Consider the following 22895-nt stretch of genomic DNA (forward strand, 5'->3'; position numbering starts at 1 on the left):
AGTGAAGAGGAGAGGGCCTAAAATTGAACCTTGTGGTACTCCATGCATAACGTTTTTCCAAGTTGACTTTTTGTCACCAACAGATACACATTGTTTCCTACCTAATAGATAGGATTTGAACCAAACTAACGAGTTGTGACTGAAACCAAAAATAGCCAACTTATTCAAAAGGACTGTATGATCAACAGTATCGAATGCTTTAGAAAAATCAAATAGGGTGAGGATGGTGCATTTTCTTTGGTCCATAGCTAACCTTATATCATCAGTGACACGAAGCAGAGCTGTCTCAGTTGAATGGAATTTCCTAAAGCCTGATTGAAAGTTATGAAGCTTACTATTCTAGTCTAGAAATTTTACAACTTGAGCATGAATGAGTCTTTCTAGCACTTTGGACAATGCAGGTGGAATACTGATTGGTCTAAAATCCTCAACTTTATTGGGTGATAGAACTTTATTTAGAGGACGAACCAGAGCAAACTTCCAGTTTTCAGGGACAACAAGTGACTTGTTGAAAATATATGTAATGGTTGGTAAAACCGCAAATAACATCTTGATAAATCTAATAGGAATTTTGTCTACACCCATAGCATTACTATGAATACGTTGAATTGCTTTGAAAGTGTCTTCTTCTGAGATTGGATGGAAATGAAATTGATCAGTAATTGGTAAATCTAAGTTTGTAACCTGCTCTCCAAGATCATCGATATGATTAGCAATGACAACTTCGTCGCGTTGGTTAGAGTGTGAAACGAAATGGTCATTTATATTGTTCAATGGTAAGTCAATTTGGGGATTCGATTTCTGTTTGCCAAGCCCGAATTCTTTTATTCCCTGCCAAAGTGATTTAGAGTTTTGTCTATTGTTTGTCATGAGCGAATTCTAGTACCTAATCTTTGAGTTCCGTAATTCCTGTTTAACTCTATTTCTAAGGCTCCTATACTCTATCAAACTGTCCAAGTCAAATGTCTTTTTAAATTTTTTATGTACTTTGTCTCTACGTCCCATCATCTTAAGTATGTCTTCAGTCATCCACGGTACTCGTCGTTTTCTATTAATCCTCCTTGTTACATAAGGTGCATGTTTGTTATACAAAGTGGAAGTCCAATTCTCGAAAGTCTTGACCATGTCATCAACTGTGGGTAACGCTTCAATTTGATGCCATGGAGTCTGAGCGACATCAGTCAGGAAGGTGACTTCATCAAAGTTTTTGAAGTTTCTATAAGTGATAATCATTCTCTGTTCTGGCTTAGGTATCTTATGGGAAAGTACACAGTAGATAAAATCATGTCCAGAAATAGCTGGGACTGGGATTTGGCGTGTTTGAACAACCTCGTTAGGATCACTAACAATGAGAAGGTCAATGAGTGTGTCTGATTCATTAGTATGATGAGTTGGATCGAGAGGTAAAATAGTCATGTTTAGGCATTGGAAAATTGTAGTCAGTTGGAAGTAGTCAAGATTACGATTTGTCATGTTCAAGTCGGTGTTCATATCCCCCATAACTAGTATACGGTTATAACAAGGCATAAGAGAAAGCAAGGCATTTTCGAAATCTGTGAAATGACCTATTTTGGTGGGCGATAACAGAAACCAACGAGTAATTTATCAGCACTAGATAAGGATAATTCAAGTAGCATAAACTCTGGTCTGGAACAATACTCTTGTTTAAATGTGATTAAAACTTTTGTTTTGATACCATCTTTCACATAAATTGCTACACCCCCACAAGCTTTATTTAGTCTATTATTCCGGAAAAGATTATATCCAGGCAATGCAACAAAATTTGATGAAATACTAGGCTTCAAAAATGATTCGGAAATTCCGATTATATTGAAGTCCTGAAAACGGAAGATTGCTCTGAGTTCATCAATGTGGCAGCTGAGGGATTGTACGTTAAGGTGAGCAGCCTTGAAAAGTTTTTTGAAAGAGTGGAGCTCATTTGCTAGAAACATACCTGCGTCATTATTACTATTATTGAAATAATCATACCTACTTGAGGGCGAGCGAGCTGACGTGTCAGTGAGAGGCATCATGGAAGCAGCAGACCAATCGTGAACCGACCTCAGAACGACACATGACGGGGAAAATGGGGATGAAACTGATAAAACTCAACCTAAATGAAAAAGTCTCTTGATTCGAGTGAATTCAGTATGCCTTGACAGTTCGGCTCCCTTCACTATTTAAAGCACTAGTTCAAAGAATTCACTAAACACAATAAGATGTAGATGTGTGGAGTTCCGGTGATGAATAATCCTAATGGTGAATAAGATGAAGATTGAGGAAGAACTTGTAGTGGGAGATCTGGTCCAAGTGGTGATAGAGCGAGTAGGTATCCAGTAGTGGAAGAATCGGGTTCAAGTGGAGGTAGAGCGAGAAGGAATCCAGTAGTGGAAGATCGAGGCCAAGTGGAGACAGAGAGAGATGGAATCCAGTGGTGGAAAAGAGAGAGATAGAGTGAGAGAGATATTTGATATTCGATATTTATTTAATACAACTTACATTGCCAGGTCTGACAAGACCTATGGCAAACACTAGTAATTATAAACAAAATAATAACAATTCTATGATAAAAAATTAAATACAATAATGGTGCATAATAACATATTATGAAAATGCATCCTGAAGATGAAAAGGATGGGTGATATGAATGAATTAAATCTGCAGAATCTACGGGGAAGTGGAAAACATGAGAGGTACAAGCGGGAGGATATTAAGGCTACGTGAGGGGTAAGGATGTAGAATATAGAGGATTATGGATATAAAAGAGCCTGGAGTTTTGGTGGGGTAGCAATATCGTTGTCACTTCATTGGTGATTCAATCTATATTTCTTAATTTTTGTCCCAACTTGTTAGAGTCTGCTGCTGCAAAAAAACTCAAGATAAATGATTCATAAAATCGTGATAGAGAACACTCCAAGGCTGTCCACTCTGAGGCTGGCCTCATACCATATTCTTCCATTCAAATTGGTAAATATTCTATAGTCTTCTTCGGATTAATTCTAAAATTATTATAATTGTTTCGCTGTTTTTCTATTTTCTGATAATGATTTATTCTAATAATTAAAAATCATTTATTTTCATGACAGTCATTTTGCTAATGACAAAAACAATTAGTAGTGAAAGTGAGGTGAGAAAATTGGTAAGGAGAAGAGAGTAAGAAGTTCAACTTCTATTTTGAAGATTTCAAGTAGCACCATACCGCAGCTCCTCTTACTTTCCTCTCTTTTTAATGAACTTGTTGACTATTCATCATCATTAAACCGAATTTGTGGCGTGAAAAACTGAGAAAGTCTGCGTTATGGTTAGCTATTCCAAGGCAGTAGATGATAGGTGGGAGAGAGGGTAGGAATATTTCAACAACTTGCCCTAAAAACTGTGATGCAAGAAACCTGAAAACTTATTTTTCTTCTTTGGTGCAGCTGCCTGTTTTATTGTAGCAAAGTTTTATTTCAGGCTATAACACCTCAACAAGAAACAAAAGTTTTCTTATAATAATACTTCTTGGGATTTAAGTCACAGTTATAACTCAATGGCAAGCTGCTTGTGTGTTGAAGTTGAAAGTAGACTTTGTAGTTAGAAATTCACATTTTTTCAGGAACTAGGTATCTGGGAATGATATGTGATTGAGAGGAGCAAATTATTTTCAATTGGTGTGAAATCATTATTTACTGAAAACGGACCCTTGCCACAAAAACTACTCCTACTACTCATAATCTTTCTCCTTCTCTTTTTCTCCTTTGTCGCTTCATATACTTTTCTTCATCCTTTATTCTTCTCCGACTCCTCCTCTTTCTCTGGTTTTACTACTCAACCAAACGCAAAGATTGCAGCGTCCACATCAACCACTCTTTCACACTTCCTCATCATCTTCTTTATTTTCTGCTCGCTCATATTAGGATCCTTCTCCTTCTCCTGCTTCAGTTCTGCTCTTCTTTAACCTCTTCTTTTTCTCTTTCCCCTCTCATTCTCATCCTTCGTGAGTGAACCGCCACTTGTATTGTTCTAATCATACTTGTAGAAGCATGCCACTCAGACCCAAAACGAAAATGTAGAAAAGCAACTGTAGGCGAAAATCGCTTTACTCAATTCTACGAAATGATCAAATATCAACATGGATTTATTCAGCGGCAAAAGAGCAGCGGATATTAGATTGGTATCGTTCCATTTCCATCCACTTCAGTTACTGATAAGGCTCCACTTTCAATCGATCAATGCACACAATCCAATTCCACCCAATTGAATAATATGGAGACGCGTTTGCTCCATACTTCACTCGCCTCTTGCTACAACGAAGATTAATCCTCTTCGACGATTCACAAAATTGTTTCGAATCTGGAGTTATCATGAATCGTGGAAGTACTGTAGTATAAGTGGACTCCAAGTGGAAATTGAGTTTCATGTATTATAATTCGATTGATCCTCTAAGGCTCTAAAATTCGTCGGGATCCTAATTTTGCATCATACGCAATAAAACAATAATTTCCCTAAAAATAGTGAGCTTTTATAAAATCTAATTTTTAGCTTACCCAAGAGTTTGTCATAGAGACTTACCTGAAACAAAATAGAGAAAATGTTATTGATATCCAAAAATATTCAAAAGAGTCTGCAACAATCAACAATAACTTTGAATCAGGGCTTTGACGGGAAAAATAATAACTCACAAGAAAACGCAATACTTTCCTACTATACATCATATCAAATTAATAGTCATATTTGGGTTTCAATGGATTTTAATAATTTCGCTTGTGGAAAATTAAATAGATTTGTTTTGAAATTCGATTTTGAACTGTAAATATCTTGTTTAGTATTTTGGAGGCAATACCATACCATACATGGCTTCATGTCGCCTTAGCAAGTAATTTTCCAATTGATGAAAAATAAATTTTATTCTAAACAGTTGAAAAGTTTACAGTTTAACAGTTTAAACGGTTTAAAAGTTGCGATTTTTCATTTCTGGCTTACACGCATGGAAACAATGCATTTCAGCGACATGACTAACCAAACAAAAAGCTAGAAAAATTTCCTACAAGTTTTGCCTTGCAGAGTTTTGTGATATCTCCATTAGTTTTCGAGCTATTCACTTTTAAAAGTGTAAAATCTTAGAAAAGGCAGTTTTTCTTTCAACTTTTTGCACTTCCAGGGCTTATTACTCAACAACATACATTGACAAAATAAGTACTGATTGTTGGGTTGTAGGACATGTAATTCTCTTCAATTTGATGTATTATTTCACCATTCTATGGTATCTATCAATTGTTATAGCAGCTTCAGTGTTGAGTGTGAGATTCTTAATACAGCAACAGGTGTCAACTTGACGGTATTCCACCTTTAGCACAGGGGTTAGGGATGCGAATTTTCAATATGTCCAGCTCCTAACTAGTCTTAATGAAGCTGCAAAGTCAAAAACTGTGTTCCAGATATTGTGTCCAAATTACATTGTCGAATGATCGATCTATTGTAGCTGTATTGAGAATTTCACACTCAACACTAAAGCTGCTATAACAATTGATTGATAGCATAAAATGGTAGAAAAATGCATGGAATTGAAGGAATTAAATGCTCTGCAACCCAAAATTCAGTACTTATTTTCTCGTGCATTGTTGTTGAGAAATAAACCCTGAAAGAGCAAAAAGTTGGAAAAACTGCCTTGAAACTTGTACGCTAATTTGTAAGCTTTAATTTTGTATTCGCCAAGAATTTCCGAAAGACGCATATTGTTTGAGATATGTGCAAAAAACCAAAATATGGCTCTTTTCAACCACCCCTAAGCACAGGGTGTAGGATTGAGGACTTTTGATATGTTCACCCCCTTACTCCTGACCCCTCACCTCCTGACCCCTTTATTCTTAAAAGAGATGCGGGGTCAACTTTCCCTCCATAATCCTTCGTTGACTGGACTAAACAGGATAAAAATGAATTCATAAATCTGTCCGCTTCCTCAGATGAGAAACCAACTCTGGTTCAAATCAACACCCCGTGAAATAAAATATGAAGAAATTCAGGTTGCGTCCTGGATGTAGTAGCCTGCCAGGGGCGCCATCTGTGATTTATGTGGGCAATTAGTTTCGATCAGAATTCAAGCCGCGTGGCCTTGAGAGCTGAGAGCTGAGTAAAGTTTTATTTCAGCAAGAACTTTTCTATCGCAACTGCTCTATGCTTTTCATCTTCCTATCCATCTTAACTCTTTCCACGTGCTTTATCACGTGTCATGTGTGTACACGAAACTTCCATTTTGTTCTTCTTCCGAATGCCCTTCTATTTCCAGCTTAGCGGTCTGTTTACACAGCAACTTACTACTTAGTGATGACGGTGAAAGCTCAGCGTGGGACGTAACGTCACGAAAATTGAAATACTTTTCACATTGAAAAGGAACCAAAACTAGTTTTTGGGTTCAAAATGAAAAAAAATTGTTGATAAACGTTATTCAGGATTAATTACTTGAAGATAGGTGAAAATAGTTGCACTTTCTTCAGATATCTGTATCATTGAACAAGCGTTAGCGAGTTCTCGTTTTTTATTTACTGGAGGCCAAAGTCGTTGTCCGTCTGTTTGTATGTTCTACAATTTCTTCAGAAAGAATTGATCAATTAGCTTGAAATTTTGAAAGCGTATTCTTCGAACCTTTTTACAGGTCAAGTTCGTTGAACAATAAAATTGACTCACTCCGTCCTTTTTCAAGAATTTTTTTTTGTGATTTATACAGCTGAAGAATTCATTGCATGCAATTACTATAGTTTTTTTCATTCATTAATTTATAACATCAGCTGAGGCTATTTGGGAGCTATCACACAGACCCTGAAACTTGCGCTGACACATGATTTCAGCTGGTTAATATACAACATAATTTACAACTTTTACACCAACAACTGATATGGGTTGAGATATCAATGTCCAGTTTTCGCCATTCATTTTCTCTTGAGACTTTGTATAGAAATCATTTATCACATGACCACTTTCTCATTTCAAAAAATAAATTTGGATTCATATGAGGATTAAAAATGTCAAAGCGTCAGAGTGATTTTTATTTCAAATAAAATCCCCAATGAAGCCTACTATCAAATTATTCTTGTTAGAAAAATATTTAGCTGTTTCCATGATTTTCATCAACTCTGTATAATTAAAAGTTCCTGGTTTTTAAGATTACAATACAACAGTTCTTGAGCGAGTTTTCCAACCCAGGATGTCACTAGTATAGTTCATGCAATAATAATAAAACATTGTCTTATTTCTTTAGGGCTACTTTTGATATAAATAGAAATAGAAATAGAAATCTCAGTACCCTATTCTGAAAATTATTAATTGGCAGATTGAAATATTCATCTTCTACATGACAGTCATTCGTAAATAATTGACCTGTTGGAATTGTATAGAATTTCAATGTGTTGATAAAAAACAAAATATTGCAAATAGTCGAGTACTCTGCACCCAGAATCCCAGAATGCTCCTCACAGTTGATAGTGGCCAACTCCAATGTCATCGGACGTTAGATTGGACAAATCACATTAATAAACACTAGTATAGATTGAAGCTCTTGTTATCATTTCAAGGAGTACAGACTAAGTAGAAAGGTGAGTAAGAAGACTTCAAAAATCTTAACTCCGCCAAATTATGAGTATTTTAAATTCATTTATTTCATTTCTGCACAACGCGAGCGAGCTTAAACCAAAATCAAAACTTGGGGTTTCTGATAATGAATCTGCAATCAGAATGCTTCGAAGATGAATAATTACAAAAAATGCATCACTCTCTAGAGAAGGCAGCCGTGAAATTCACAGCACAACTACATGTAGCAGAGCTAGATACAGCAGGGATTCCCTTCCATGTTTACCGAAACTTCAGTGAAGCACGTTTTTGCTATATCTAGCACAGAAAATAGGCTCAAATTCTCTATTAATCCGGGTCATAAAGTAGATTGCTATACCAAGATTGCTTTTAGAAATTGTAGCGTTACTATATTAGGCCGAAATCACTGCTACATAGTGTACACCTAGGTGAGTCATCTATACAGTCCAAATTGAAACCAAATTTCATCTCCAGCTACGTTATCTTTCTTATTATATAATACATTTTGATTTCAAGTTACTGGCTGTTCGGTTTAGTTTGAAATCGGAACTCACTAACTAAACTCGGACTAGGGCCGACTACTTCGAGTGAATGACGACCTGTTGTACAGAATTGTACTAAATTCTGTGTAGATAGAAAACAAAACAGATCATTTTTCCCAACTTTGCATATTCCTCTTTTATGAATTTGGAACCGCATGTGACACACATACTACTGTTGAAAAAACTACATATATTACTGCTGCTGCTACGCTCATTTGACTGTTGCTACAGGAAGTGACGAAACGGAACAAAACAGACAACTGACTTCCGGTTTGCGGCAATTGGCACTTGTGTGATAGGCGGCCATGACAGGCCAGGCACAAATATTCGTGGAATGTCATCCTCGGTCGGTTAAATAATCAATTGTTGTGAAATTGTCAATGAAACACGCTCATTACTGTTTTTTTCCAGCTAGGTAGGCTAGTAATTCAATTTTCGAAGTGTACCAATTGAGCATGATCTTTAATCATAGATAGAAAAATAGCTGTTCGGTGTCCAAAATTTCTTCTTAATTATTTTTGTACTGAGTCCAAAACTGTATATTCATTTATAGAGGAAACAAGAGAATCTGAAAAGAAGTGACAGTTGACAACGATTCTTCAGGCAATGAGAAAAAACTAAAGAGTGTCACCTACATGATAATCACTCCTCTTTCTCTTCTTCTTAGCGCTAGTGCTCATTATGGTCCCGACAAGTACTCTCATATTCGCTCAAAGGAAAATATCATTCACAGACACACTAGCATTAGAAAAATGTTCATCAAAAATAATTTGAAACAAACATCGCTTATTTTATTCCAAAGAACGTTCCTAACGATGGAATTTACAAATAGTTTTTCTAAGGTATTAAGTATTAGCCAAATAATTCAGCCAACAAAAGTATTCGGTAGACCATCTGAATAGTTATACTATATTATACAATAGTTTATTCATAGTGTTCATTGTTCACCTGGTGAAAAAAATCAATGACTATCCTTGTCTTGATAATTTGATTGCATAGGAGAAGATGTTATGTCAATTCTCCATCTATATAATAAGAGAGAGTAGGGTTGTGTTTGTTCGTGTGTTCGTGTGTTCGTTTGTTCGTTTGTTCGCATCAAAACATGTCAACTTGTGGATTGCATACCGGAAAAACGGGAATGATTTAGATCTCCACATTTTGAACATAGATTCTAAAAATATCAATCTCGTGCACCTGGAAGCCCAAATTTCAATTTTCCTTCTAGATTTTTTAGAATTGATGTTCAAATTCATCTATGCTACCGTACATGAAGTTCCATAGCAACATTGTTGCAGCCCAAAGTGTGTTTTTTTATGAGGAGGTTATAATGCTGTTACAAGACTAACATTTTCGAACGGCCATGTAGCGCAATGGTAAAACGCTAGCTTACGGTGCGATGGTTCCTCGGTTGGAATCCCGATGCTTCCCAATTTTTCTGTTCCTAATTTTTTCCCTCGGAACTTATTATTATAAATTATTTTTTGAAGGAATTTGTTTTCATTACAATTGATCTTGGATTTTATCAAATAATTATTTTTAATGTAAAATTTTGCCACCAGTAGAAATGAATTGGACATACTCATGCTGTAGGCCTATCATTGAATTTCATAAGAAAAACATTTCTACAGTTTTCTATACTATAATAAAGGAAAGAACTGGCTTATACACGTAAGGAATAGGGAATTATGTTTGACGCATCATCACGTCTGAAATATACTGAACTGATTGATTTGAAATTTTGCATATAGATTCTTAATTAACCGAGGACGGTTATTTATGCTGATTTTCAGTTCTTCAAGATTTAATTACGTCAAGTTTTCAATTTGTCATGCTTCCAGTTGTTGAAGCAGCTGAACATTCCTTTTAAAAGGGACACTAGATGATAGGTATGATTGGGGATCCTATTCGAATAAAAATAACTGATTTCCTGTCGTATCAAAACCGCACCGATTTCTCAAACCGTTCAAAAGTTTTCAAAGATACTGATAAATCATCCATCTATCAATCATCTTTACTATAATAATGGAAAGAGCTGGCTCATACACGTACGTGATGTAGGAAAATTATGTTTGACACATGATCACGTCTGAACTACTGGAATGATTGATTTGAAATTTTGCATAAAGATTCTTCATTAACCGAGGATGGTTATAGGCCTATTTTCAAATTTCGAATTTTTTTATTACGTCAAGTTTTCATTTTGCAGTTTTAAAATAGTCCCTTGCGAAGCACTGGTTACCTACTAGTAGTTGATAGAATGAAACGAATTATTATTGGAATGAAGAAATAAATAATAATTTATCAATTTTGAACAAATACAAAGCATAAAAGGACTTTGCAACTTTAAAAGTACATAAATATATCTATTGAAATTACCTACAGATATGAGAAAGGGGACAATTTGTTACAAAACACTTCAAGTTTAAGGTGTGGGAGTTATCCTGGTTCGATGTGACAGCCATTGGTAATGCAACATTCATCCCATCGATAATCGATTTTTTGCAACACTAGCACCAGCATATCAGGCGTAAGTTGTGCAACCGAAGGGATATGATTGTGATCCGACACAGACACTCCACAGGAAGAAATCCATCGGTGTTAAGTCCGGTGAGCGAGGTGGCCTTGCAATTGGATCTGCACAGCCAATCCAACGAATTTGAACGCAATTGTCCAGAAAACCCCATACTTCTCCGTGGATATAAGCTGGTGCACCGTCATGCTGAACAAGATGAAAAAGTGCCCTTATACTTTCAGCATGGTGAACCAGCTTATTTCCATGGAGAAGTTCGGGATTTTCTAAACAGTTGCTTTCAAATTCGCTGGATTGGCTGTGCAGGGCCAATTGCAAAGATTCATGTTCCGCCCCTACTAAACAATCTTAATGACCTCCGAAATCGGATCACAATCATATCGCTTCGGTTGCACAAGTTATGCCTGATTATGCTGGTACGAGTGTTGCAAGAAATCGATTATCGGTGGGATGTATGTTGCATTAGCAACGGCTGTCACATCGAACCAAAATAGCTCCCACACCTTAAACTTGAAGTGTTTTGAAATAAAACGACACCTCTCTCAATTCTGTAAGTAATTTCAATAAATATTTATGTGCTTTCAAAATTGTAAAGTTCTTTCATAACCACTCTATATAGTGGTATTGACTACATCAACGTCTATTCTTCCAATCATTGTCTTGTTGAATCAACTTTTAGCTATTAATGGTACTTAGTACTAATTAATATACTAATACTAATATACTTAATTAATTAATATACTTTATTAATTGATACTTAATCTTATGAACGCTACTTGAGAGTATTTATTACAGGAATGGGTTCTCTTACAGGATAAGTTGATATGAATCAATATTTTTTACACCTCATTGTCAAGTTAGTAGTCTATTGCTTTTAATAAGGGGAGTTTCAGTATTTTTCAAATTACCACTTAGACCACTTTTTTATTATTTATTAAAAACACACAAAACAAGACAAAACAAAATTACAAAGAATTATGAAACAAATAAAACACAATAAAATGTTACAAATATAAAAAACCATGGGCTTTGTGGTTGGGTGTGTTGGAGAAGAGAAAAAAGAGAGGAAGATACCTAGCCAACTATGGTTTCCCATGTAATAGGCAGGCAAAGAAGAGAAGAGAAGTAATGAGGGAAAAAGGTAAGGGAGAAATGGGGGGAAGGAAAAAAACAGAGGAATAGGTACTCAAAATAAAGGTAAGCGAGTCCACTGAAAAATGAAAAAACAATGCTGGAGCAGAAATCTCGAGTCATATATCTAAATGGAAGAAGAAATTACTGTATGTCCAGTTTTTTATATCCAGTTTAATTTTTCCGCTGATCTTATTGTGAATGAGGTTTATTATTTTAGTACCTATGTAAATTAACTGCCTCCTTATACATTCAATATTAGTGTTATAGGTTACATATTTGTTAGCAGTGGCCCTTAGATTATAATAATCAAGTGTAGAGTTTATTGTGAGAGGAAAATCGGATCTATATTTTATTAAGTACTCAATTACGGTTTTTATGTATAATTGACGTATAGTCATGACCTCAAAATCACTAAAAACCATATCCGTTGGATAGAGCCTGGGTTTGCTCAATATAGTTTTAATTATCAGTTTTTGTGCTACAAATAATTCAGCAATATGACAGTTGAAACAGCCTCCCCAAACAACTACGCCATACTGCAGAATTGACTTGACTAGAGCATGATACATCATTTTCAGGTGGTTCTTATTAAGAATTCTGTTAACTTAGTAAAATTTATAAGATAAATATCTAATTTTTCTACATATGTATTTAATATGAACATCCCATTTAAGGTTTTCATCAATTATGATTCCCAAGTACTTAGTGTTATTGACTTTTTTAATGGTGGGACAATCACAATCACCAAAGTTCAAATTGCAATGAGAATGGAGTCTCAAATCTTGATTCTCGTTGGGCTGCCCTACTCTATTTGCAGAGAAAGTTATGTAATTCGTTTTTTCAATATTTAAACTTAAGGTATTCTCATCTAACCACTTCCTAATTGAAAGCATATTATTTTCAGCTATGATATGAACTTCATTCAATTAATAGAATATTGTGTGAATGTAAAGTGTTTACCCCATTTATTTAGACAGGGGAAAAATATTTGATCAATTCTGATTAGTGTTAAGTGTATTGAACAGAGAAAATCGTGTTTTTTTTCATTAGCAGCTAGTGAAATCAACAGAATTTAACGTTGAGATTTATAGGGTTTCTGTGTTCTAGTGCTGGAGAAGAGAGCGATTCTGTACATTACTTGTGAAGTTATTAGCAGACGTTCCATGTGAGTTTTCAGGGAAGAACAAGCGGCATCTTGGCTTGTGTGCTCCCACTGGAGTAATTCTAGATTCTGGATGCTCTCTCTGGTTGGCTGTTACATCATGGCTTTTGGCATGGCCAGGATAAAGGAAAGTGTTGTAGAACAGAGAGTACTATGTTGATCTCAGTTCAACTCTGAATACCATGTGTTCTTGAACTACTACTTCATTACTCATTCTAAAATAATAAAATGGAATGTTTGGACAACAATAGTTTTGAAGAATAGTTACCGAAAAAGGAAAGTCAAATTGAAAATATGAATGGATAAGCTCTTTATAATGATTATGAGCATGATGGTGATGATTACCATGTTGATGGGTGGAAGAAAAAACACATTAGTAGATAAATGAGTAGAACTAGTAGTATGAATTCACCGAAATTTGTATTTGAGAGGCAATGAGCAGCAATTTTCGTATCCAATGCTGAACCGAGAGTTCTTTAGATGAGTTAAAAGGTTCTCTGGCAATGAGGATAGAATAAAATTGGTTGAAAACTTCGCAGTGGATGTTTATCAAGTTGTTTGTGCATTCTTTAGCATCTTCTTCGCTCATTATTATTTAGCACTTGGTAAAAAGAGCTTACAAAAGTTCACCTATTTCATGTTACTCCTCCTTCTCCCACACCTCATGCTCCTCTTGTCTTCCTCCTGATCCTCCTTCTCTAGTCTTCCATCTCCTCATACTTCACTCCATCCTCATCCTCATCTCCTTCTATTTACCTCAATTCCTTTCACACTCTTCCTTCTCTGCTCCTCAAGCTCCTCCTCCTCCTCCACCTCCACCTCCACCTCCTCCTCCTCCTCCTCCTCCTCCTCCTCCTCCTCCTCCTACTCCTACTCCTCCTCCTCATCCTCCTATCCTCCTGCTCCTTCCTTCTTCTCCTCTCTCAACTCCTTCTCCTTCTGAGCACTTTCCCACTCATCACAACATACCTTTAATATCTTGATTGATTAATTCTTCCTAGCCTCTTTCTACTCACATCACTTCTCTTCTTTCTTCGCATCCTCCTCTTCTGGTTCTGCTTATCCCCCTTTGAATCTACTGTTCTTTATCATCATTCATATCTTCTCCCCATTAATGAACAAGCCTTCCCTGTCCTTTTTCTATCTACTTCTCATTTTTGTCTTTTATCCCATTTCTCTGACTGTCTCTCTTTATCCTCCAAGGGAGGCTACTCTATCTCATCACATCTTCCTGTTCCATATTCGAGTTTTCTATAAAGAGTCTTTTAATCTCCTTCTTCTTCTCCTACCTCTCCTCCTCATCCGCACATTCCTCTCCACTTCAGTTCTGCTATCTTCACCCCTCCACTCATCATGGTCGTTCTTCCGGCAAACTAAAAATAACATTTTTTTTGTTTTTGTATGTTGTTCAAGTCAAGTAGGAAATTGTACTATTATGTATGTACTAGGGAGTTTCCCCATGAGGAAGATCTATTTGTTTAACAATCAAGCTGAGTTCTGAAATTTTATCCTTGCATCTGCGAGTCTATATTTAACTTATTAGATTTATTAAAGCTCATGGATTCACTCGGAAGGCAGATTTGATCTCCTATACCATAGATTCGAACGGTATTCAATGCTAGTTCTGGAACGATAAACAAAATAATCAAATTAGTCCAGTCAACAAAAGAATATAGAGGGAAAATTTGGAACACAATTTTCAACTCGACAGCTCTTCTAAGGATAGAGGATTAACATATTATCAAATGTCCTCACCCCTACCCCGTACCCCAAACAGTCGTATGGGATTGCGTCAAATAGTAGAAATATACATGAAATGAAAGATAATTTGATGCTCTACAATTTTGTATTTAGCACATTCTTGTTCTATCAATTGTTGAAAAGTTATAAGACTTGAAAGAGAGAAAAATGGAAGAAAATCTGGTTTTTCGAGAATGCATCACTTTATAACATAAATATCTCGGAAAGTATAGGATTTATCTAAAAACTCTATCAGACAAAACTTGTAGGAAATTTATTAAGCTTCATTTCTATGTGTTGATTATGTCAATATAACCCATTTTTTCCAAGATGTAAGCATGTAAGTAATAAGTGGAAAACGCAACTTTCAAACCACCCTCATCCCTTCAGCACATGATGTAAGGGTTGGGATTTTTGATATGCTCACCTTCAAACTAGTCTCAACAAAGCTGCAAAGTCGAAAATTGTGTTCCAAACATTCCCTTCAAATTACATTGTCAACTGATCTATTGTTGCTGAACAGAAAATTTCACTCTCTACACTAAAATTGCTGCAACAGCCGTAGAGAAATGTGTAAAATAGTGAGAATATACATCAAATTGAAGATAATTTGATGCTCTATCAGCTCATAATCAGTACAGATTTTTTTCATCTATCGTTCAAAAATTAAAAGGCCGAAAAGATGAGAAACTTGAAGGCAAAAGTGTTTTTTCAAAAAATGTCTCACCTTCAAGGGCGGATATCTCAGAAACTATGAGAGATATAGGAAAAATGTAGAGGGAAAAACTTGTTGGTAATTTTGTAAGCTTCAATTTTGCAAAAGATATAAATGTTCATAAGATGCATAGTTTCCGAGATATATGCGAAAAATGAAAAAATGGTACTTTCAAACCACCCCCACCCCTTTAGCACAGGGGGTAGGGGTGAGGACTTTTGATATGTTAATCCTCTAACTATCCTTAAAAGAGCTGTGGAGTTGGAAATTGTGTTCCAAACTTTTCCCTCTATACCTTTATTTGAGCATTCGTTGCCTGGGCTAAATCAACTGTTCAGATATATTCAAAAGAAACCGTACTTCAATATTCTGATTTCAAATCTTAATGATTGCCAAAGTTGATTACTTACTACGAATGAGTAAATTACGAAGAATATACTTTGATTGATGTCCCACTGAATTAGTAGAATCCACTATTTACCTCTTTGATCAACATATTTATCAGAAATCATATCTTATGATTGAAATATAACACAACTACTGTGAGAAAAAAGCAGTATGTCTACGGAACGCCCCTCTTCAATTCTATTGGTGAATGCCAGTTCAACAACGTCAGTTAAGAGATCTACCACCTCAAACAACGTCGACTAATCATGTGCGATCACACCTCAGGTGCTCAGTACAGGTTCACACCGACAACGCACCCTTCTTGGCTGATGTCTTTACGTCAGCACTTGTACTCCATTTGGTTAAAGATACCGTTTAAACAATGAAATTTCAGATTTGTGAAGTGATTGGAGAAAAGCACTCTTGAAAATAATGTTTTTGTTGTTGTAGTAGAGAAGAGTAGAATGTCAAAATGAACACGAAGCACGAACACGAACTAGAATTGAACGATATTTTTTATGTTATCAGTAGATATTATGAGTATTATCAGAGAGATCCTTTCACAAATCACTGAAAATGTTGATAGGCCTAATCGGATGACACTCTATGGTTTTTTTTGTAGAAATTGTTCATTATTGGGTGAATATTATAAGGAATGGTGAATTTTTTTCTTAAAATTCAATTATTCATAATACTGTAATTCAAAACATTTTCGGCGAGAAATGATATTTTATTCCTTCGGAAGCTTTAGTGGATACTGTACATGTAAAAGTATAGTGATACTCGGTTGAATCTTAACTGCTTACCTGTGATGAAGACAGTTCTTAATCAATAATATAGAATTTATAGGAAAATAAAAGTAACAATAAAATGATATTCAAGATGCGAGGCTTCTCTATTGATCAGCAACACATAAACATCCCATTTTCGAAAATAAAACTATTTATAGCAAATTAGTTTTCATAGTGCTTTCATACATGTGGGCTATACATCTGTAAAAGCGCCTTGAAGAATGCAGTTTATAACAGTTTAATAAACTACTGGATTTGTCTGGCTATAGCTTAGTTGAATGCTAGAACCACTGAGCCGACAGCCAAGTTCGATCGGAATATTTATAGAGTCGGTCAATAACTTGCTAACACGCAGCCCGAAATTTGTGGTGTGGATGTTCCTATTGATAACAGCCTTCAATTCAACACTATTGTTCTCATAACGATTCGTCTCCTTTTTATAATAATATTGCCAAAATTATCTTACACCAGTGGATTTATTGGTACATAATATATCCCTCCACTGGTATAATAATAATATGGACAATAGTCTTATGTTAAAACGACTCTTGTGGGAAAGATATTATAAATAATTTATGTAGCTACACCCTCTACTAGTAAGTAAATTCCGAAAATTGTTATAATGTATTGGAATATCTCCCAACTGGTGTAAGATTAAAATTATTGGGCAATAGTCTCATTTGAAGACTTGGAGGAAAAATACATTATGAAGCATTCATGTAGCTTGCTACTCTCTCTCTCCTTATGAGAGATTTTAAGAGTCAATTCGAGAATTGCTATGCTGTCTTACATTGTCTTATTACACAATTTAAGAGTGAAATCTCAGGTCATGAGAAGCTAATAGCAAAATATTAATCATAATGTTCCTTCACTGTTTGAGGAGTTCCAAGGCGTGAGAAATGTTCCATATCCTACCATTTTCTCAAACATTATTACTGTTTGTCTTCAATAATTATTCGAAAACATTATTATTATTCAAACATTATTTGTTTTATTATTTGTAGATACAATTACAAGTCATATGACTATGATCGGGAAAGAACAACAGGCATGACCTAAAACTATTCTGTTCCCAAATTCTGATAATGAATAACATAATAAGTTATAGAAAATATCTGGAGAGTTCGTACCCCTATACTTACAAAAGATATAACTTCATATTCTTCCACTTTCATATTACTATTAATAACTATTTAAGTATTATTATTATGATATTATTAACTTTGGATCTCCTTGTACTTAAAATGAAAAGGTCAAACAAGTTACAATTCAAAAGTATCTTGGTATTTTCATTGATGATTGTTTAAAGTGGGGTCCTCACATTGATAGTGTATGCCAGCGTCTTCGCTCATGTCTATTTTGTTTATATAACTTACAGCGATCTGTCTCAAAGAAGAAGACATTGATAGTTATTTATAAAGCCCTAGCTGAATCCGTAGTTAGATACGGTGTCAATGTTTGGGGTAATGCAAGTGGCTATGGAATTCATAGAGTTAAGAGATTACAAAATTCCTTGCTGAAAATAATTAATTCAAAACAAGAGAGTTACCCTCAGCCAAAATTTACCCTCATACAATAATTATCATGGTAAATGTGAACTTAGTTATCTTGTACCAACTATTTTCAATGAGTTGCCAGATGATTCAATTGGTCTGGATAGAATTTCAATTGTTAAAAATAAGATGAAACACTTTCTGTTAAATAATTTGAGTGAATTGGAATGATCTTCATGAATTCTTTCTTTTATTTATCTAATTTTTTTCTTGTGTATTATTCGTGATAAGCAACAACTGAAATCCCATTCTTTCATTGTACTAATTGCTACATATTGCTACTCAATACAATTAAATGAATTATTATCAATGTATCAATTAACTTTTTTCTACTTAAGAATTGCAATTATTTTTCTTTTGATATGATTTGAATTGAAAATTATTATTTTGAGATTACTGATATCAATGTACTATTTCTATGTTTTTTTTCTAATATAATGTAAAACTTGACTCCTCTCCAGTCAAACCTTCTTTAGAAGGTTTTGGAGAGTTTATATTTCGTCTGGTTTATAATTTTTGAAATTTTCCACTGAAAAGGAATTTTCTCATCATTTGTCATTCTCGCTTTGTTTATTATTTTTTTTTGTTTGTTTGTAAGATTTCTTTTTTATGAGTGTATTTTTCATTTTTGTTTGTTATATTTTCTATAATAAACTCCCATCTTCTGGGGGTACCAGGACGAAGGAAAAATAAAAAAGGAAAGGAAAGGAAAGGATTATTATTATTATCATTATTATTAATATAAGTCAATCAATTCAGGTTCATCGCGTGTTTAGGAGAATATATTTATGAAGAATTTCAAGGTTGAACAGATTATGACAATGCTTATCCGCACTTTATGAAATCTTACTCATGATAAAAGCATAATACTACATCAATAACTTCGGTGTGTCATCATAATCAACTGATTAACGATTTTACAATTGCAGAGAGCATGCAATATACATTTACAATTCAGTTCAATCATTGCAGTTATTATTAAGACGTGACTGAAGAACTTTTCAAGTTAGCAAGATTTTTAGATGTGCATTTTTCTCTGAAGCTATCAAGAAATAGAGTGCACATATCGAATCCACTAGAAACATTATTATGATGGGACTGTTCCACGAAACTTTTTTTTATAATAGAAAAACGGCTAATTTTATGGAACAATATTCAAATTGAAGAGTCTATACAGTATATAGCGTATTATATACAACGATAGAGGCGGAGAGATTTATATGCCAATAATAATTTATTATGAAGTAATGTGTTTGGCAATCTCCCCCATAAATCATATCTTGGATAACTTTTATTGTTTCAAGCGTTACTAAACTAAGCGAAACCTTTTTTCTCAGAGAGATTGAAATATAATAACATATCTGTAAGAGTTATATTTAATTTCCAAAACAGCAAAAAGGATACAAGGTTATTTATTTTATAAAATCCAACTTTTTAAGCTGCGTTTATACCAAAGTTGTCAACAAAAAGTATTTTTTTGAAAACTCAGTTGACAACCCTGGTATAGACGCGGCTTTAGAAACAGTAAGAACTTTTGTATCAGTCTTTTTTTATTTACCTATCAAATTGTGGAGCGAGAACAGTTGCTAACAGTGAATCCAATCAACAGAGCACTAGATGCGATTCGAAATCACACAGTCTCATCAAAGTTTATAGATAAGCTCACTGAAATCGCGTGAGATTACAGGTGGTCTTATGGGACCGTTCACATAGCGCGTTATCGCGTTTTTTGACACAAACCCGTCGGAGCGTTGCCAGCCACTGACACGGTGAACGCTCCTCTGCGGAAATCCGCTTCCGTATCCAGCAATACTGCACGTTCGCCGGTCTCCCCGAAGGAAGCTCTTCATGCATGTTGTGTATCATTGGCAAGATACTCCTCGTAGCCACAGAATACATGTATCCATGTATTATGTGTCGTAGCGTTGAGTAGCAGGTATGTTCAACGGGTGTGATGAGATGGAGGATGGTGTGTAGCAACATAGAAAATTCCAATTTATCAATCCATTTGCAATATTGTATGGTTTTAAATTATATTTATGGTAAACTATGATTTACTTGAGGTATTTTTATGAACCCTCAACTTTGCTAAAGCCGGTGTATTGTATGTTCAACAGAAGCCTAAATTAATAGGGAGTTCAGGCTTGTTTGACACGTAGTCTATACGGCTCCGTTCGGTTCAGTGCGCTTTCAGTTCGTTGCCGAAGACGAATGAGACTCTGATACATACAAGGATCACACACGGTTCCTATTAGGTTTTGTATTCTCTTCTCAAACACAATCATGCTTGTTTAGTTTATGCTAGTTCCTGTAATAGTCTAAAAACAGACGTCTTCACATGCTTCCTGAGTTTTAAATTTATCCTCATATTTCTATAGGATTTCCCTACAGAACTTATCCTCACATTTTGTCTCACAATACTGGTTTATATTGCACTGCAGAAATCAATCGATCCATATTAACATCCAAAGAGGAAAAGGTAAACCAATAACAGCTGTTGCTTTTCGGTTACAGTCATCTCTTAACAGAGGTCATACCTCACTGACACATGACGCTAGTTCCTAATAATAAAATCTTGAAGGTTGGCTTTCTATAGCGTTGAAGGTGATATCAATAAGTCTCCTCTGTCAAATAGTCTCCTCCAAACAATCCATAGAGCAAACCATAAAAAGTTTTTTTTTCGTTGGTTATTGGTTGTTGAGGATTGAAAACATGGAATTGGGTAGAATTATTCTTTTAATGAGAAATAATTTGAATTGATGGAAATGTATACGAGAAGTCATGAGGTATCAAATTGAAGGGTCAGGGTTGAATTAAGTTAATTCCGATCATGTAAGTTTTGAAGTTAGATACATTGTCGTGGGACAATCCTTTGCATCCAGGCACTCCTATGATCATGGAGTGATCCGTGGTCTAGTGGATAGAGTGCTTGCGTAGCAGCATAGAGATCCCGGGTCCATACCCTCTCACAACCAAAAGTTTTTTAACCAGATCACTCCCGTGTTATCGGATGGGCACGTTAAACTGTCGGTCCCGGCTGAAGCATGACAGTCGTAAGGCCCATTGACGACTTAAATGATATATTCCGGCGGTGGGACCTTCTCGCAAGGGACTCCCCACCAACAAAAGCCATACGAATTTACTTTTTAGTCCTATGATAGTACAATATGAACTCGATAGATTTTTAAAATGAAAAGTTTGTCATACAGAGCAAGCTGGAGTTCATTAAAGATTGGCAAAAATAAAGAGTAGGATTGCAAATTAAGTATTGTTTCACTGTTGGGTAAATCCCAGATAGGAATAGAAAGGGGCCGTTGGAGGAAAGGTGATATTTTGAAAATGATAACGTTTTGTGTTGATGATGTATGAGTTTGGGTTGGTAGTTTGTACGTAGGTATTGTAAGAGAAATTAAAAAGCCGTTTACTTGAGCTAGCTCGTGTGTTAGCTCTCAAGCTGTAAAACTGTAAGCACATATTCGTTACTGTATTATTTATCACTCAGACTCGGACCCTTCTTCACACGAGGATGCTGATAATCTGACATACATTCTCAGCCTGCATGTACTGAACATCTTACTGGACATTAACAATTTTTTTCAAGAGTAAATGATTAATCATATGCATTCAAGATTCAAACCTTAGGGGACATATAAAAAATTTCCAACACTTTGCACCCTGTACAAGGTGTATATTGCGACTACAATAAGTATTTTACAACTATTCATAAAGTTAGGAGCTCATTGATAAAGTTCAACTAATAAATCGTTGTACTAATACGGAAGTAGAGAGAAAAGGAGAACTCTGGGACAACCTTGACCTTGTTTTCAATGTTCAAGGTCACCAAACCTATGCTGGACTACCCAAACTTTGTTTCCAAAGGGCCCCCAACTTAATGGGTAAAATATTTGGAAATTATAAAAAAATATTTTTAATTAAAAAAAATTCAAAGGAATTATTTTCTATCGCAATTGATATATTTTGATGGGAAGAATAAGAAATGTTTCTTGACATCTTTCAATATCCATCTTCATTAATGAGATAATTGGGAAAAACTGACTCACATTGTATGACTGAAAAAATTCCCTCTGAATAATTTTTTTTGAAAATATCATTAAAAATATATGGATATAATGTATCTTGACCACAGAATAAGAAAAGACCTCTGAAATTTTTTGATAACTCTAATAGGAAGGGTGTTAATAGGTAAAATATTTGGAAATTAAAAAAAAACTATTTTTAATTAAAAAAAATTAAAATTTTTTTTATCGAAATCAATATATTTTGATGAAAAGAATAAGAAATGTCCTTTAACATTTTTCAATATCCATCTTAACAAGATAATTGAGAAAAACTGGCTTACATTGTAAGACAAAAAATTCTCTCCAAATTATATGTAAATAATTTCTTTTGAAAATATCATTAAAAATATATGGATATTATGTATCTTGACCATAGAATAAGAAAAGTCCTTTAACATTTTTCGATAACTCTAATAAGAAGGGTGTTAATGGGTAAAGTATTTGGAAATTATAGAAAATTATTTTTAATTAAAAAAATTAAAAAAAAAATTTTTTCTATCACGATTGATGTATTTTGATGGGAGGAATAAGAAATGACCTTGACATTTTTCAATATCTATCTTAATTAACGAGATAATTACTGACTGAACACTGACTGTCTACTGACTGATCACTGAGTGGAGCTGAGTGGACGACCCAACTTTGCCATACAGACATGTTGAATACTGATAGAGAGACTGGTCAGCATGGTCATTAGTG

General features: G+C 34.8%; 2 protein-coding genes across 2 annotated transcripts in view; both read right to left on the reverse strand.

Moving 5' to 3' along the window:
- The window catches only part of LOC111049444, a 321875-nt gene that overhangs the window by 216466 nt on the left and 82514 nt on the right, over positions 1-22895 (reverse strand). The window lies entirely within an intron of this gene.
- Positions 2583-22895, reverse strand: part of LOC120353589 — an 86142-nt gene continuing 65829 nt past the window's right edge. The window contains exon 2 of the mRNA XM_039437936.1: positions 2583-4551. Coding sequence (XP_039293870.1) covers positions 4538-4551 — 14 coding nt within the window. The 3' untranslated portion in view covers positions 2583-4537. The remainder of the gene's footprint in view (positions 4552-22895) is intronic.

This window comes from Nilaparvata lugens, chromosome 1 (assembly GCF_014356525.2).
Source record: "Nilaparvata lugens isolate BPH chromosome 1, ASM1435652v1, whole genome shotgun sequence".
Taxonomy (NCBI): Eukaryota; Metazoa; Arthropoda; class Insecta; order Hemiptera; family Delphacidae; genus Nilaparvata; species Nilaparvata lugens.